Source organism: Rutilus rutilus (genome assembly GCF_951802725.1).
Source record: "Rutilus rutilus genome assembly, chromosome: 8".
In the NCBI taxonomy this organism is placed as follows: domain Eukaryota; kingdom Metazoa; phylum Chordata; class Actinopteri; order Cypriniformes; family Leuciscidae; genus Rutilus; species Rutilus rutilus.
In genome coordinates this window covers 21,709,405-21,722,972 of record NC_140222.1, presented here as the reverse complement: position 1 = coordinate 21,722,972, position 13,568 = coordinate 21,709,405, and the positions used below count along the sequence as shown (strand labels likewise).

At 38.2% G+C, this 13,568-nt stretch overlaps 1 protein-coding gene across 1 annotated transcript; it reads left to right on the top strand.

The window, feature by feature from the left end:
• The first annotated feature begins 4,552 nt into the window (after positions 1-4,552).
• On the top strand, positions 4,553-9,628 carry LOC311296009 (uncharacterized protein). The gene is made up of 5 exons (XM_084417639.1): positions 4,553-4,688; positions 4,822-4,978; positions 5,805-5,929; positions 6,035-6,244; positions 8,205-9,628. The coding sequence occupies exons 1-5, from the start codon at positions 4,625-4,627 to the stop codon at positions 8,366-8,368; spliced, it is 720 nt and encodes a 239-aa protein (XP_084273765.1). The 5' UTR covers positions 4,553-4,624; the 3' UTR covers positions 8,369-9,628.
• Positions 9,629-13,568: the final 3,940 nt, after the last annotated feature.

The window sequence follows — 13,568 nt, the reverse complement described above, 5'->3', positions numbered from 1 at the left end:
AATGATAAAATGGAATGTTGCCTAAACACTCATACATAGGCTAGACGGTTTTGAAGTGCCCCTATTTTGCTATTTTAAAGTTTCCAATGTTGTTTTGGAGTTTCCTACAACAGGTTTACATGCAATCAAAGGTCAATAATCTGTTTAATTTTCTCATAATATACATTTGCACATCACCACATTTTCAATTATTCTCAAAAGACTCGTCTTGACGTCACAACGAAACGGCTTATGGCTTGAAAAATGATTCATTTCATTGACTCAGTGTCACATTCACCGCCTTCTTGTCTGTGTCTGCACTACACTTCCCAGAATCCTCCATCATCACCTTCACCTGCACATCGTCATTATCATCCTCTTCACCTGTGTTCACCCATCATCATCACCATCACCTGTTGTCGTGTCATTATCACCTCTGTATTTAAGCTCCCCTTCTCACTCCTGTCAGGTTGGTGCACTAGCACACTGTTTCGAGTTTGTTTAGATTTTGCCTATGGAAATAAATATTTTGTATCTTCGCTTGACCTTAGTCTTCTTCTTCAACCCGCTGACGTTACACTCAGAGTAAGAGAGTCGACTCTTACTTTTGAAAGACAATAACTTTATAAACAATGCACTTTCAGATTTAAAACTTTGCAGGATGTTTTCATTCACTTAGAGCTATATTACACTCTACATGAAAGGTCATTTTCAAAAATCTATAATAGGGGCCCTTGAACCCTTTATGTTCAGAGAACATTCAAAAATATATATTTTTACAACCTAATAGGGACGATGGCAAAACATTCTATAGAACAAATTTTTGTTAGTGTTTTTTTTTTTTTTTTTATCACAGCCCACTGTTTGTTTGTTTCACTTTATTTTAAATTAAGAATTTGGACTCAGTGGGTTTCATTCACTAAGCATGTGTACGCACAAATGAAACGAACGTTTTCACGAACAAATCGACAGCTTTCGACTGGTGCACATGGCTGCTTTTTGGAATACTCCAAATTCTCTAGCATTAAACCGAGATTAAGAACAAATACATGTGCGTATTTACCATAGACTGTAAAAAAATATGGACGTCGTGTCCGTGACGTCACCCGTAGGTTTCTGAAGACCGTTTTTGAAGCCTAAAGTGGGCGTGGCCGACCGTCGCCATCTTGGCAGCGCGTCACTCCCGGATTTATTTATTTTTACAGTCAGGCAATGAGCTGAGGTAACATGACGGCTAACAGACAGCAGACAAACGGCTAATGATGACTAATGACCACAGCAGCGGGAATCCACCTGTCACTCAAAAGTGGACACCCTTAATTATGCAGAAATTTTAAGGCTTAATATAATTTAAACGGATGAGTTCATTCACCCCCCCTCACAGTTGTCATGAAGGGCACAATTAGCTGTATCGACCAAAGCCACATACAGACACCAGGCTGTAAACACGTTTTTTTCTGCTGTAAATTTGCCATTTTAACATGGGGGAGATACAGATTTGACTCACTTTTGATACCAGCCTCAAGCGGCCAGTCAACGAATTGCAGTTTAACTCACTTCCATGTTGGTTTCAAGAGAGAGACGGAGAGGTTGCCGCTCGGTATTTACGTGCAGTGATTTAGGGGGAGATTTTTTCGTGAGAAGTTCTCCTGTGTTTACAAATACGAAATAATCCACGCAATTATTGGTGGATGAGACCCATTGTTTTGACATGTATTATTTTATGGACCCGCTTTTGTTTTATGGTCAATAAAGTGCATACATCTTAAACTAAATGTATTTATGTTAAATAAGTTATTATAACATCTCCACATTATCTAAAAATTATCTTAGCCTACGTTTTGAACGTTACTCTATCAAATCCAAGGGGTTAATCTTTCAGAAAAAACTGAAGCTTCCCCGGGCGCCGCCATTGATTAGCAGACCATCACCTGCTGTTAGCATTCCAATGACTCCCATTCATTTTGGCGTCACTTTGACAGCGAATAACTTTACATCTGAGGCGTTTAAAGACTCCATTTGTCCATTATTTATTTCTAAAGAAACACGAAAATGTATAAAAGGCTCCATAACCTTGTATCTTACGTTATGGCCCCGTAGAAGCAGTTTTTTGTAAAAATAGGCAAACGATTGCGTCATAACCACGCGACTCTCTGTCGCACAGTAGAAAAATTACCATATGGACAGGAGGAGAAGTTCGCGGGCAATCGGGGGAACGTGGAGGCAAAATGACAAAATAATTAATCAGAATACTTAGCAAAAGTTTCTCCTGCTCCTACCTCATGGACACCTCCTACTCACACTCTCCGTTTCTGCAAGTTTTGGAAGGGAATGATTCAGATTTCTCTTGGCACAGCTACTAGAAGACAGACGGGTTGCTCACGTCACATCTACGTCGTCAAGCTCAGTTTGAGTCTGCGCAGTACGTTCAGCCATCAGGAAGTGAGTGCTTCTAATTGACTTCACTTTTCTCTGTTGAATCCTGTGTCCATTTCTTTTACTGTCAATGATCAAATCAGACACTGGATTGACATAAGGCGCTCCAAATTAGACGTATTAATTCGAATAATTTTTCATATAACATTCTGTTCTTAAATGTAAAAAAAAAAAAAAAAAAGATTCATTTTAATTCTTTGTGGATTTTCATATTTACACATTCAGGAAACTTTCACGAGTTTTTTCTACTTCTTTCGCTTTCGTTTAACCGTTGCAGTTGAAGTTGAACTTTATTATTCACGAGACGGTCGTCTGGGAACGCCCCCGGGAACGCCCCGTCACGTGATGTGAATTAGCCCGTGGGGGAAAACATTGCCTTGGCGCTCATTGAAATACACGGGGCAATCATGCCGAAGAGTTGCTGTGTCGTTTTCTGTACCGCCAATAAACAAACAAATTATGACCTGAAGTTCTACATCCTCCCTAATAAACACACAGGAACCGGAAATGAGGACAAAATGGCTTTTGAGCTTTCTTTTTTGAGATTACTGTGAGTAGATCCCTGTGATATAGTAGTGGGTGTTAAACTCGTGGCAGTGGTGGGCTAGTTTTGTCTACATCCCTTACGAAAAAGAACTATAGTAATCCTATAAGATTTCTATAGTAGGCCTAGTGTATAATACTTATGTGATGTTCTGCAATACCTCTATAGTAGCCTACTTCTAGTATGTCCCAAAATATTATAGTATTCCTATAGGATTACTATAATATTTTGTCCCAAAATACTACAAGATTCCTATAGTTGTTTTTCATAAGGGATGTCTCATTCACATTAGTATTATCAGCTGAAGGCTCATGACGCGAGCCGTGAACCTATTGGAGTAGACTGCAGTCTGTGAGTTAGACAACTTTATAGGGATAACTGTCAGCACAGTCCCTCGGCAACTTCGTAGCCTACTAGGGGAGACCGGGGACAGTTGCAACATGGGGATGGTTGCAACATGCCATTTTTCTCCAATCAGAAACAAGTTAGAGTGATGACACTCATACTGTACATGCACAGTTAGACCCTCCCCCCACCAAGAAGACAGTAGACATATTCAACAACTGCTGCTGCATTTATTGAACAAAACTTGTTTTGGAGGTATGAAAGTAAATTTTTTCATGAGATATATTTTTGTCATACTGTCCTGACATTTTGTATGAATTAATCAAAACTTACTTAGTTTGAAATATTGTTTTGTTGACTTCTAAGTGCCATGGTAAGCATGTGTCAGAGTCAGTGTGTCTAGCAGGCACATGATGTTCTGTCATGGCTGATAGGGTTGGGGACGGTTGCAACAAGTTATAATTTGCATGTTTAATAAAAGTTTGCTGCATTGCAAATTGTTCAATTCTTCCTGTCTGACACTGCTGGAGAGATTGAATAGCATCTGTAACACCTGCACATTGAATCTATGTAGGCCTATGTTCTACACATGAACAAACAAAACTCAATAACTGTTATTTGATCAATATGACTAAATAAATAAATAATAGGCTACAATAATATTATTGAAATAGATAAAACTATAATATTATAGTAGGCCTAAAACAGTTAATATTTTCAGAATTCTATGCTCATTGAGACAAAAAGCTCAAGTTAATTAATGAAATTTAAGGTATTTTTAACATGTTGCAACCGTCCCTGGGTTGTGTTGCAACTAAGGTTGCCAACTTTCTGAAATGGAAATAAGGAACGGGGGGTAACAACTAAGTGTTGCACCTGTCCCCGGTCTCCCCTACTGATCACCGTTTTACAAAAGGATTAATAGTTTGGAGTGAAGCATACGTACAATTGGTAAGTGACAAGATTGTATGGAGTTATAGTATGCAACATAAGTTGACTGAGTATAGGCTAATGTTACCGCTACTACAGCTACCGCAATGTCTTAGAGATTCAACCAGATAACAAAATATGTCTGGAAACAACACCTCCGGCCAATTGGTTGGGTCATTGACCCAGTTTTTAATTAAATAAGGGCTATCATAACCTATTGCAGTTAATTTTACAATGTACCGTTGCCGGTCGGCAGGCGTCAATGACTCGCAATACCACATTTTTGTCATTCAAATACACACGATGTTCGCAGTGTTTTTCCCCACGCCGATTCCACCCTCGCCACGCCTTCAACTATGACTAGATGCCGACTGTATCAGAAGAAGAGCTATGGCCTCCACCTTCACGGTTCTTCTGTTCCTGAACTTCCTGTCTGCGGGTTTATTCACAGTCTGTAAGTTATAAAGAAACACTTTAAACTTGTTTTTGGGCGGTTTACATACAGTAAATAAATAAATTCTAATACTTTCGAATTTATCGGTTGTTTGTTTTGTATAAAATGTGTCACATTTCCCCTGTTCTTTAAGGTTTTGGGGATGACTGTAGAAGCTACACCACCAGCAGTAACGAGGACAAGCCCTTTACAAAATGCCAGAACGGGCAGCACTGCTGTGGGTCTTGCGACAACAGATACTGCTGCTCCAGTTCTGCTTCAAGGTTAACCGATCAAGACGTCTGCGATGTGTAAGACATTTTAATTCTATTCTGTCTTAATCCAAATGTCTTTTAGACCCAAAAGTCCTATTCCACAAAAGGAGAGAAAATTTGATTTCATGTTTTGGGTCAGCTATTGCTTTAATTTCTCCCTCATGATCTGTAACTGTTAGCCTAACTAGTGATAAATCAGTGAACTGCCAAGTCCAGATTGATTGATTCTGAAATATTTGGTGTGTATCTAATTGTTGAGGTTAATCTCAAACCTGCAACCTAATCAAATTAACTTTTTTTTTTTTATGTTTTTGCGATATGTGTTACTTGAGGCTTTGTCTCTCCGTGTGTCGCTCCTCGCATCGTTTCCTACAGAGGTTGTGGTCGTTTTTAATAAACAGCAGCTTGCAAGATGCATCCCACAGATTGACACGATACAATTTTAACAGCCACTTTGTGTAGTGCAAGGTGGGAAAATGCTTTGCTTGATAATTAAAGAACAAAGAACGTAACGTTTGGCTGCGAAAGCTTATTGCGTTCACATTTATAAAGTAAACTGAAAGACGAATGAGGCAAGAGAGAAGAAGCATGATGCAATATTAAAAACATTTTGTTGAGGGGATTAACAGGGTGTCCAAGGCAAGAAAAGGCAGGACCAAATAAAAACTGTTTGTTATAAAAACGTTTTAGTTGAAAAAAATTATATATATAATTTTTTAGATATAATAACTTTGTATCTCAAAAGTATTGTGAGCTAAGTTGATTGTAGAGAGTGTAGAAGTGAATTTTAATGTAATATTTAATGTAATATAAATACGATTTCAGAGATTTATAATGCTTGTTGCTTCATATTTTGTCATAGTCTGTCCAGCAGCCAAAGTGCCCAGGCCGTTCTTTCAAGAATAATTTGGAGTTTGGTCGCATCCGCTGTGTTCTTCATCGTATGCTGTAGCTGCTGTATCTATAAAATATGCAGAACACATAGATGTAAGTGTTTTAGTGTCAATAGAACGTTACAATGTTACATTATTTAGGCTGGTAGTAAAATTATAAGAATTATATATATTTTTTTCTGTCTTGTTTTTCCCACAGCTGTGTCAGGAACGCACATAACCACAGTCATGAATACGCAATGCATTCAGCAGCAGCAGCAGCAGCAGCCGCCTGTCATGCAGCCAGCTCAGTATCCAGCATACCAGCCTGTGCCGACCCAACCGGGCTACGGCGCTCAGCCTATGCAGACGGGACCATATCACGGACAGCCATACGCACCTGGAGCCCCACCCCCATACCACATAGCCGGTGAGAAGACCTAGAGGAGGGGAGAAAAACTTCCAACCCTGCTCCAACACAGACATACCTGTAGTTTTCAAAATAAGCCTGAAGGGTTAAAGCTAAAGGGGCGTTCACGACATGTCGTAATTACCGTAATGATTCTGAACTATAAAAAGCCTTCACGTACATGTAGAACTTGTAATTACAACGTGTAAACTGGTCATTTTCTCAGAGCTACGACTTGTAGCATGTGGCCGCTGTACCTCCTGACCACCGCAGATTTAAGGTGTGTTCGACTCGAAGTGGCGCTGTGCAGACCGATCGGTGTATGACATCCAAATACAGCGAGATTCTAAAGCATACAGAGCTTTATTTATTAGGGCTGGGTATTGACACAAATTTCACAATTCAATTCGATTTCGATTCACAAGCTTGCAATTCAATTTGATTTCGATTCAATATTGATTATTTTGGATATCAGGTACAATACATGGCAACTTTTCTAAAGGAAGACAAATCTCTTAACTAATGCTGTAAACTATGGGAGTCAGTTGTAGCCTATTGGCTTCATTAACCTACTATAATATTGAAGGTAAAAATGAGCAGCCATTTTTGCTGTTGCGCCCGGGGAGCGATTGGGGGTTAGGTGTCTTGCTCAAGTGCACCTCAGTCATTTCCTGCTGGTATTGAGACTCGAACCCGCAACCTTCAGGTTACAAGTCTCTTGGCGCTTTTCCATTACCAGTACCAGCTCGACTCGACTCGCCTCGCCTCGACTCGGCTCGGCTCGCTTTTCGCTCCGTTTTCCATTGCAGATAGTACCTCCACAATAGTACCTGGTCGTCATAGCGACACCGCAGGAAACTGCCGTGACTTAATCTTTTACGCGAGACGCGCGAGACACACCCGCTACCTACACACACAGGACAATGGAGGAAATTGAGTGTATGCTGTTTTTGGATGTTTTTGTTTTTGCTGTTTTTTATTCAGGATACTGCGTCTGGCGCGTGCAATGATGACGCAGTGAATAGTGACGATTCTCTCTGACCAATCAGCAGTCTGCCATGATTTCACGTCACATTTTAGTATCGCCTCAGCCCGCTTAGAACCGCGCCGGAGGTGGTACGAAAAAAAGTACCTGGAAGCAGGTACAGGTACAACTTTTACACAGTGGAAAACCAAACAGAGCCGAGTCGAGTCGAGCTGGTACTGTGTAGTGGAAAAGCGCCATCTGACTCTCTAAACATTAGGCCACAACTGCATAATGACAACATGGCGAATGTAGTACGTCCGGATTACATCCATACTACCGGTACACATATTCATACTATACAGAACATACTTTTATAGGTACTTATTCAAAATAAGTACCTAGTATGCGATTTCAGACGCAGCCAGTTTGTGGCAGGAGGTCGATGACAGCAAATAGACTACATGCATTTTGTCTTATTCTATTATAAACTATATTGAACCATTTGAGTAAAAATCGAAATGATGCGAGTAGTTATTGTTTTTACTGTTGTAGACCTGTGAAATGTTATGAGGATGCGAATGTTGTATAATACCCCTAGGCTAACTGTAAAAATGTCATTAATATATGTATGCACATATTGTTTGACATCAAAGACGCGGAAGCTAAGTTTATAATGGCCCTGTCCAAAATGGCACCCTTAACACTCGCTTGTCTTCCTGCGAGTTCGCACTTTTGCGACGTAACACCGCTATGACTGTCTTCTGTGGAGTTCACTTCAGTGCGGACTCGGCAAAAGTGTGCATCAAAGGCGCATATCGGCAGCAAAGGGGTTGTCCGCAAGCACCCTTCTGAAACCCTTGTTGGCACTTGTTTTTGTCTTTTTTTACCACAGGTACTCAAGTAACTATTGTTTTGACTGGGAGAAATCAGTAGTCGTGCAACCCCTACCTAGTAGATTGAGACCATGTACTGATATTTTCCTTGAAAATAATTTGTGTCTTTTTGCATTTCCAGCAAGCCCTGGATATCCCAATGTTCAGGCTCCATATGACGGAAGTCAGGCCACGTATCCCATGATGCCCCCTGCCCAGCCCGGTAGTGCTTATCCGCCCCCAGAGACATTCAATCAGCCGGCCTACAACCCTGCCTACATGCAGCCACCGAATACCGGATACTAAACCACAAGCGTCTGTCACATCAGTCACTGTTGGATTGCTTAGGTTTGTTGACGCACTTTCACTCGTCAGTAAGAATGTCCCGCATTCGATGCAGATTATAGAAGACTAGTGGATGTGTTATAGTCTGTTATTTCTGTTTTATTTTCAATCGTTTAGGTTTCGCCCTGCGACACACACTAAAAGTAAAGATTTTTTTATTAAGTTGTAAATAAAATAAAGATTATTGGAGTAAGTTTTAAAAGAAAATACCATCTTCTAATTTTCAAAATTTCCAGTTTAACTCTATTTGACATTTATTTGTAATTAATTGTGAAAGTTTTACTAGCGATTTACGAGTGTAAATTGTTTCTACAATAGTTTTAGCTTTCAGTGTTATTCATTCTACTATTATACTAATATTGAACTGTGTAATAAATTGCATATCTTTTGATACAATTTGATACACTAAAAAAACAAAAATCTAAAATAAAATGTGGTCATTTTTAAGTTGTAGTTTAGTCTATTTTTCTGTCAGGATCTGTGATTCTATTTTAAGAAAGTGTCAATGTTTTCCATGTTGAGTTTTTCATTTGAGCGTCTAAAATGCAGTTGAATTTGAATTACAATGAGTGATGCTGAATTTCTATAATTTTGTCTCGAGTCTCACTGACTTGCTGTTTTCACCTGTTGAAAAGGTTTTTTATTTAAGGAACCTTTGTTAAAGCATTAGGAAACCACATGTTTTTGTACAGTCTTTCACTGTTCTTTTTTTTAGATTATGTTTCGGGTTACATTGTTTTTTGAGATGGAGTCTATTTTTTTAACTGTTATAGATTTTGTAAATGTTTAAATGCTGTTTTGTATTTACATATTTCTATATGTGTGAGAAATGTGTAAAGCTTGATTGTTAAAATAAATATCTTACTGTATCTTAAAAAAGCGAATTTAAAGAAAGGTCTACAGGAGAACATAAAAAATGTCAAACTCAACAAAGTCGACAACGGACAGCAAACCTGCTGGAGAAAAATACACCCTTAAGATTTTGGACTTTTATGCAATGTGAGGTGAAGTTACACCACTTGAATATTTATGGGACCCCCTACTGGTGAAATAAAAATAACCTTATTTTTACAGATAAGTAGCAAGATAAGTTATCTCCCAAAAAATGCAGTTTTTCCTAAATAACTACCTGAACCGTGGCACCGAGGATGAAGAAATTTTTATGGTATGTTGGTCTTAAGGGCCCACATCAACCTAGCCCATAATCACTCATTAGTGATTTGCGCCCCTTCCCATAAAAAATGAAAATGCGATATTATTCTGCTTTAATCGCCCCTATCTTCAGTTGAGATGTTCAGAACTGCACCATATTTCATGTGTATGATTAACTTGACATCCTCTGGGGGTATGCTAAGTTTCGTAGAATTTCATCCATGGGGGGTATAAAATAAATTCATTTATGTGCACATTTAGTGACTGTACACTCATCGGCCTGTAGATGGTGGTGCTGAGCGAAGAGTTGCTGGTTTAGGATGATACTGTCACACACACACATGCAGGAATACAAACAAACGCAAGCATGCACACACATTGACATCCACACGCACAGACACACACACACAAGCGCACACACATATACGCACGCATACATACACGCACAGACATACACAAACACACACACATACACACACACACAGACAGACATGCACATACTACTACTTTTTTTAGGTATCAGCCATATACCCGATTTACCAATACCCAATGTGTTATGCTTGGGCAGTATACTAATGAGGTGGGTGGGACATGTTTCATGCCATGTTAGATCACATCCTGAGAGTCTACGCTTTCAGAAAATATATAGTTTATATTATTATTTATTTGTTCTTCCCTTTTATTATACAACAGTTTCAACATTATGCATGTGACAGTTAGACTTATATTGGTAGATACAATGCCTTAAACATAGATAAAATTAGTATCAGTGAATTCATTTACATAACTTTTAATGTAACCTCTGTCCTCTGATTCTTGCAAAATCCTCACATTTCATATAATATTTTACATCCTATGAATACATTTTAGCAGCGTTATGGACATAACATGAAATACACACACTTTACAAGTGTCCTACAAACTCTGTAAATTATTAAACAAACTACCAATGTAGCATGAAAAAGACTTGCTTGAACACAATAAGTGTGTTTTTGAAACTCATTTTTATAATACATTATGTAGGGAAAACCACTGTTATGAATGTGACATTTTCACGTTGCGGATGTTAAGTGTCTAAACTAATGACTTTTGATATAAAACTTAAATAGTAATAGCAAATAATTACAAAACTCTAAATTATCCATGATCCACAGGAATACTCCAGACAGTCTTTTAAAATATACAACTTATATACATAAACACGCAATACAGCCAAATTGCTCCACGTCATTTATTTTTGTGGAAAGCCAGTGCAGGCCTGAGCGGCGGTCATATTTTGTACCGCCATGCGGTACATCTAGTTCCTCCCTGTGTTCCTGTTTTTGTATGCCTTTTGATATTCAATAAATCAGTTATTCATGCAACTGATTCCTCTTTTCCTACCCTGACAAAGAGTGGCGGTTACGTGCGGCTGCAGTGATGTAGCCCTCATATTGGAAGAAGGCGTCGTTCTAAGAAGTCTCTGTGAAGTACCAAATGTAATGTTGATTATTTTTCAATGTTTTAAAAGTACATTGTCACCTTTAAAGGTATAGCGGAGGATTTTTTACTTCCGGGTGGATCACCTATACTATTGGTCCTCCTAATTGTCAGGCTATTAGACAAAAATAGATTTTTTTTCCTGTTTATTTTGAGAAATAATTTTTTTCAAAGAAACACTGGCTATTGAAACTTCCATAATTATATTTTACTGTTTTGACCTTTAAATTTGTTAATCCGTAAGAGAAACAGTTGACAAAGTCGTTTATATGTGTTTAGTACAGACAACTTGAAAAAGTAGGCTAATATTTCAACAAAATTTTGAAAATCTTAAAATAAGTAGTTGGGTCAATTGTTTAATTATGCCAACAAAAATTTTCAAGTTAAAATCCTTAATATTCTAAGTACATACAACTTAAATCAAAGCAAAAACATAACTCAAAAAGTTAAGTTGAGTGAATTTTTTTTTTTGGTGTTTCACTAAAAAAAAAAAAAATTGACCTCATAATGTTCACTCAAAATGTCAATCTCTCTAGTGACATATTTCTTCAATCATCAGTGGGGGAATTAAAAGGAGGTCTTGTTCATATTTACTTTTATAAAAAAACAAAAAAACACAGAATTTAAATGTATTAGCAAGTGTGATTCGTGCAATTGCCTTTACGACACGTAGGTGGCTGATTCACTACAAGAAGTGAGAATGTCCATCTTGACTGCACTTTCACTCCTCCACTGACTGCAGTCGCCTACTCTTGTCTGCTTTCCCTGCGAGGCGTTTGGCATTTCAAACAAGCCTGATCATTGCTATTTGTGAATAGGTTCACTGAAAAAAGAAATTAGAGCGAAAGAATGATTCATTCATGAACCTGTCCCTGTGCACACCTTCATGAACTGCGATTAACACAAAAAGTGTGTTTAGTGTATAGACTTTTATCTAACTATTAAAATGTAGCCTATTCTGTACAGTGCTTGCACAATTGTTAGGATAGTTTTATATTCCGATCATAGGCCTGATGAGGGATGTGTGGCAGTTTATTCTACATGTAAAATGCAGGGCCAAAAAAGAGATTTAAAGGGTTAGTTCACCCAAAAATTAAAATTCTGTCAGTAATTACTCACCCTCATGTTGTTCCAACCGCGTAAGACCTTCGTTCATCTTCGGAACACAAATTAAGATATTTTTGATGAAATCTGAGCCATGTTTCACTCCTCCATAGGCTTCCAGTGTGACCGAAACTTGCTGGCCCAGAAAAGTTATTAAAGAGATCGTTAATATAGTCCAAGTGACTCCAGTGGCTCAATCTTAAGTATATCAAGCGACGAGAATACTTTTTGTGCGCAAAAACAAACAAAAATAACGACTTTATTCCACTATTCATTTCCTTCTCTCTGGATGTCTAGTTGGTTTGCGTAGTGTTTTTGCGCAGCGCGTCTGTGTTACACGTCACCACGTAGGCTCACTATTGGCCGACGCCGGTCATGTGTGTGTTGCGTGATGACGTGCAACACAGACGCGCAGCGCAAAAACACTACGAGGCCCAGAGAGAAGGAAATGAAAAGTGGAATAAAGTCGTTATTTTTGTTTGTTTTTGCGCACAAAAAGTATTCTCGTCGCATGATAAACTTAATGTAGTGCCACTGTAGTTACTTGGACTATTTTAACGATGTTTTAATAACTATTCTGGGCCGGTGAGTTTCGGTCACACTGGAAGCCTATGGAGGAGTCAAAATTCTGTCAGATTTCATCAAAAATATCTTAATTTGTGTTCCGAAGATGAACGAAAGACTTACATGGTTGGAACAACATGAGGGTGAGTAATTACTGACAGAATTTTCATTTTTGGGTGAACTAACCCTTTAACACCCTGAAAAGTCCAAAATTATGAAATGTCCACTATGGAAATTTCGCAATGAAGGCATGATCATCCGACTGTGAAATTCTCATTGGTTCAGTCAGCAGATTCAGCAGGCTTGAGAGGAAAATATGCATATTAACTGGAGTACTTTAAGAATTAAGGCAAAGAATTAAAGCTGTGATGTAAAAGAAGTAGTGTCATCTTTTCTTCTATAACTTAAGTTTGGCATCAGTGCTGCGTAGTAACCGATTACGTAATCAGATTCCAAAAAAAAAAAGTAATTTTAATTAGATTATATTACGTTATAAAAATCAATATGGTACAATATTATCCTATTCAATTTGATGTGATAAATGAGACAACAATTAATCTAATTATATCACCTAAAATGTGTAATGCAGTGGATTACCTTACTAACTACATTTTTTGTCATGTAATTTGGAATCTGTAATGGACTACAATTTGTAAGCAATCACACTGTTTGGAAGGAGGGTCAGCAAACACTTAATATTCAACAATGATATTAATCTGAATACTGACGCTGAATGAGAACTGAACTGAGCTGGACGATGACATCATTTTTTGCAGAACTGCTTTACAGATTAAATGAACTCATTTAATAATTGATGATCTTTTCTGCGGATCTGAATCAACACTGAACTGACTTCAGCCGA

What these genes read in the sequence shown, in the direction of transcription:
- LOC311296009 (XM_084417639.1), top strand. Translation starts at nt 4,625, where the DNA reads ATGGCCTCCACCTTCACGGTTCTTCTGTTCCTGAACTTCCTGTCTGCG. An exon ending in TGCGGGTTTATTCACAGTCT is followed by an intron (nt 4,689 to 4,821) that starts GTAAGTTATAAA and finishes CTGTTCTTTAAG; the next exon opens with GTTTTGGGGATGACTGTAGA. An exon ending in GATCAAGACGTCTGCGATGT is followed by an intron (nt 4,979 to 5,804) that starts GTAAGACATTTT and finishes ATTTTGTCATAG; the next exon opens with TCTGTCCAGCAGCCAAAGTG.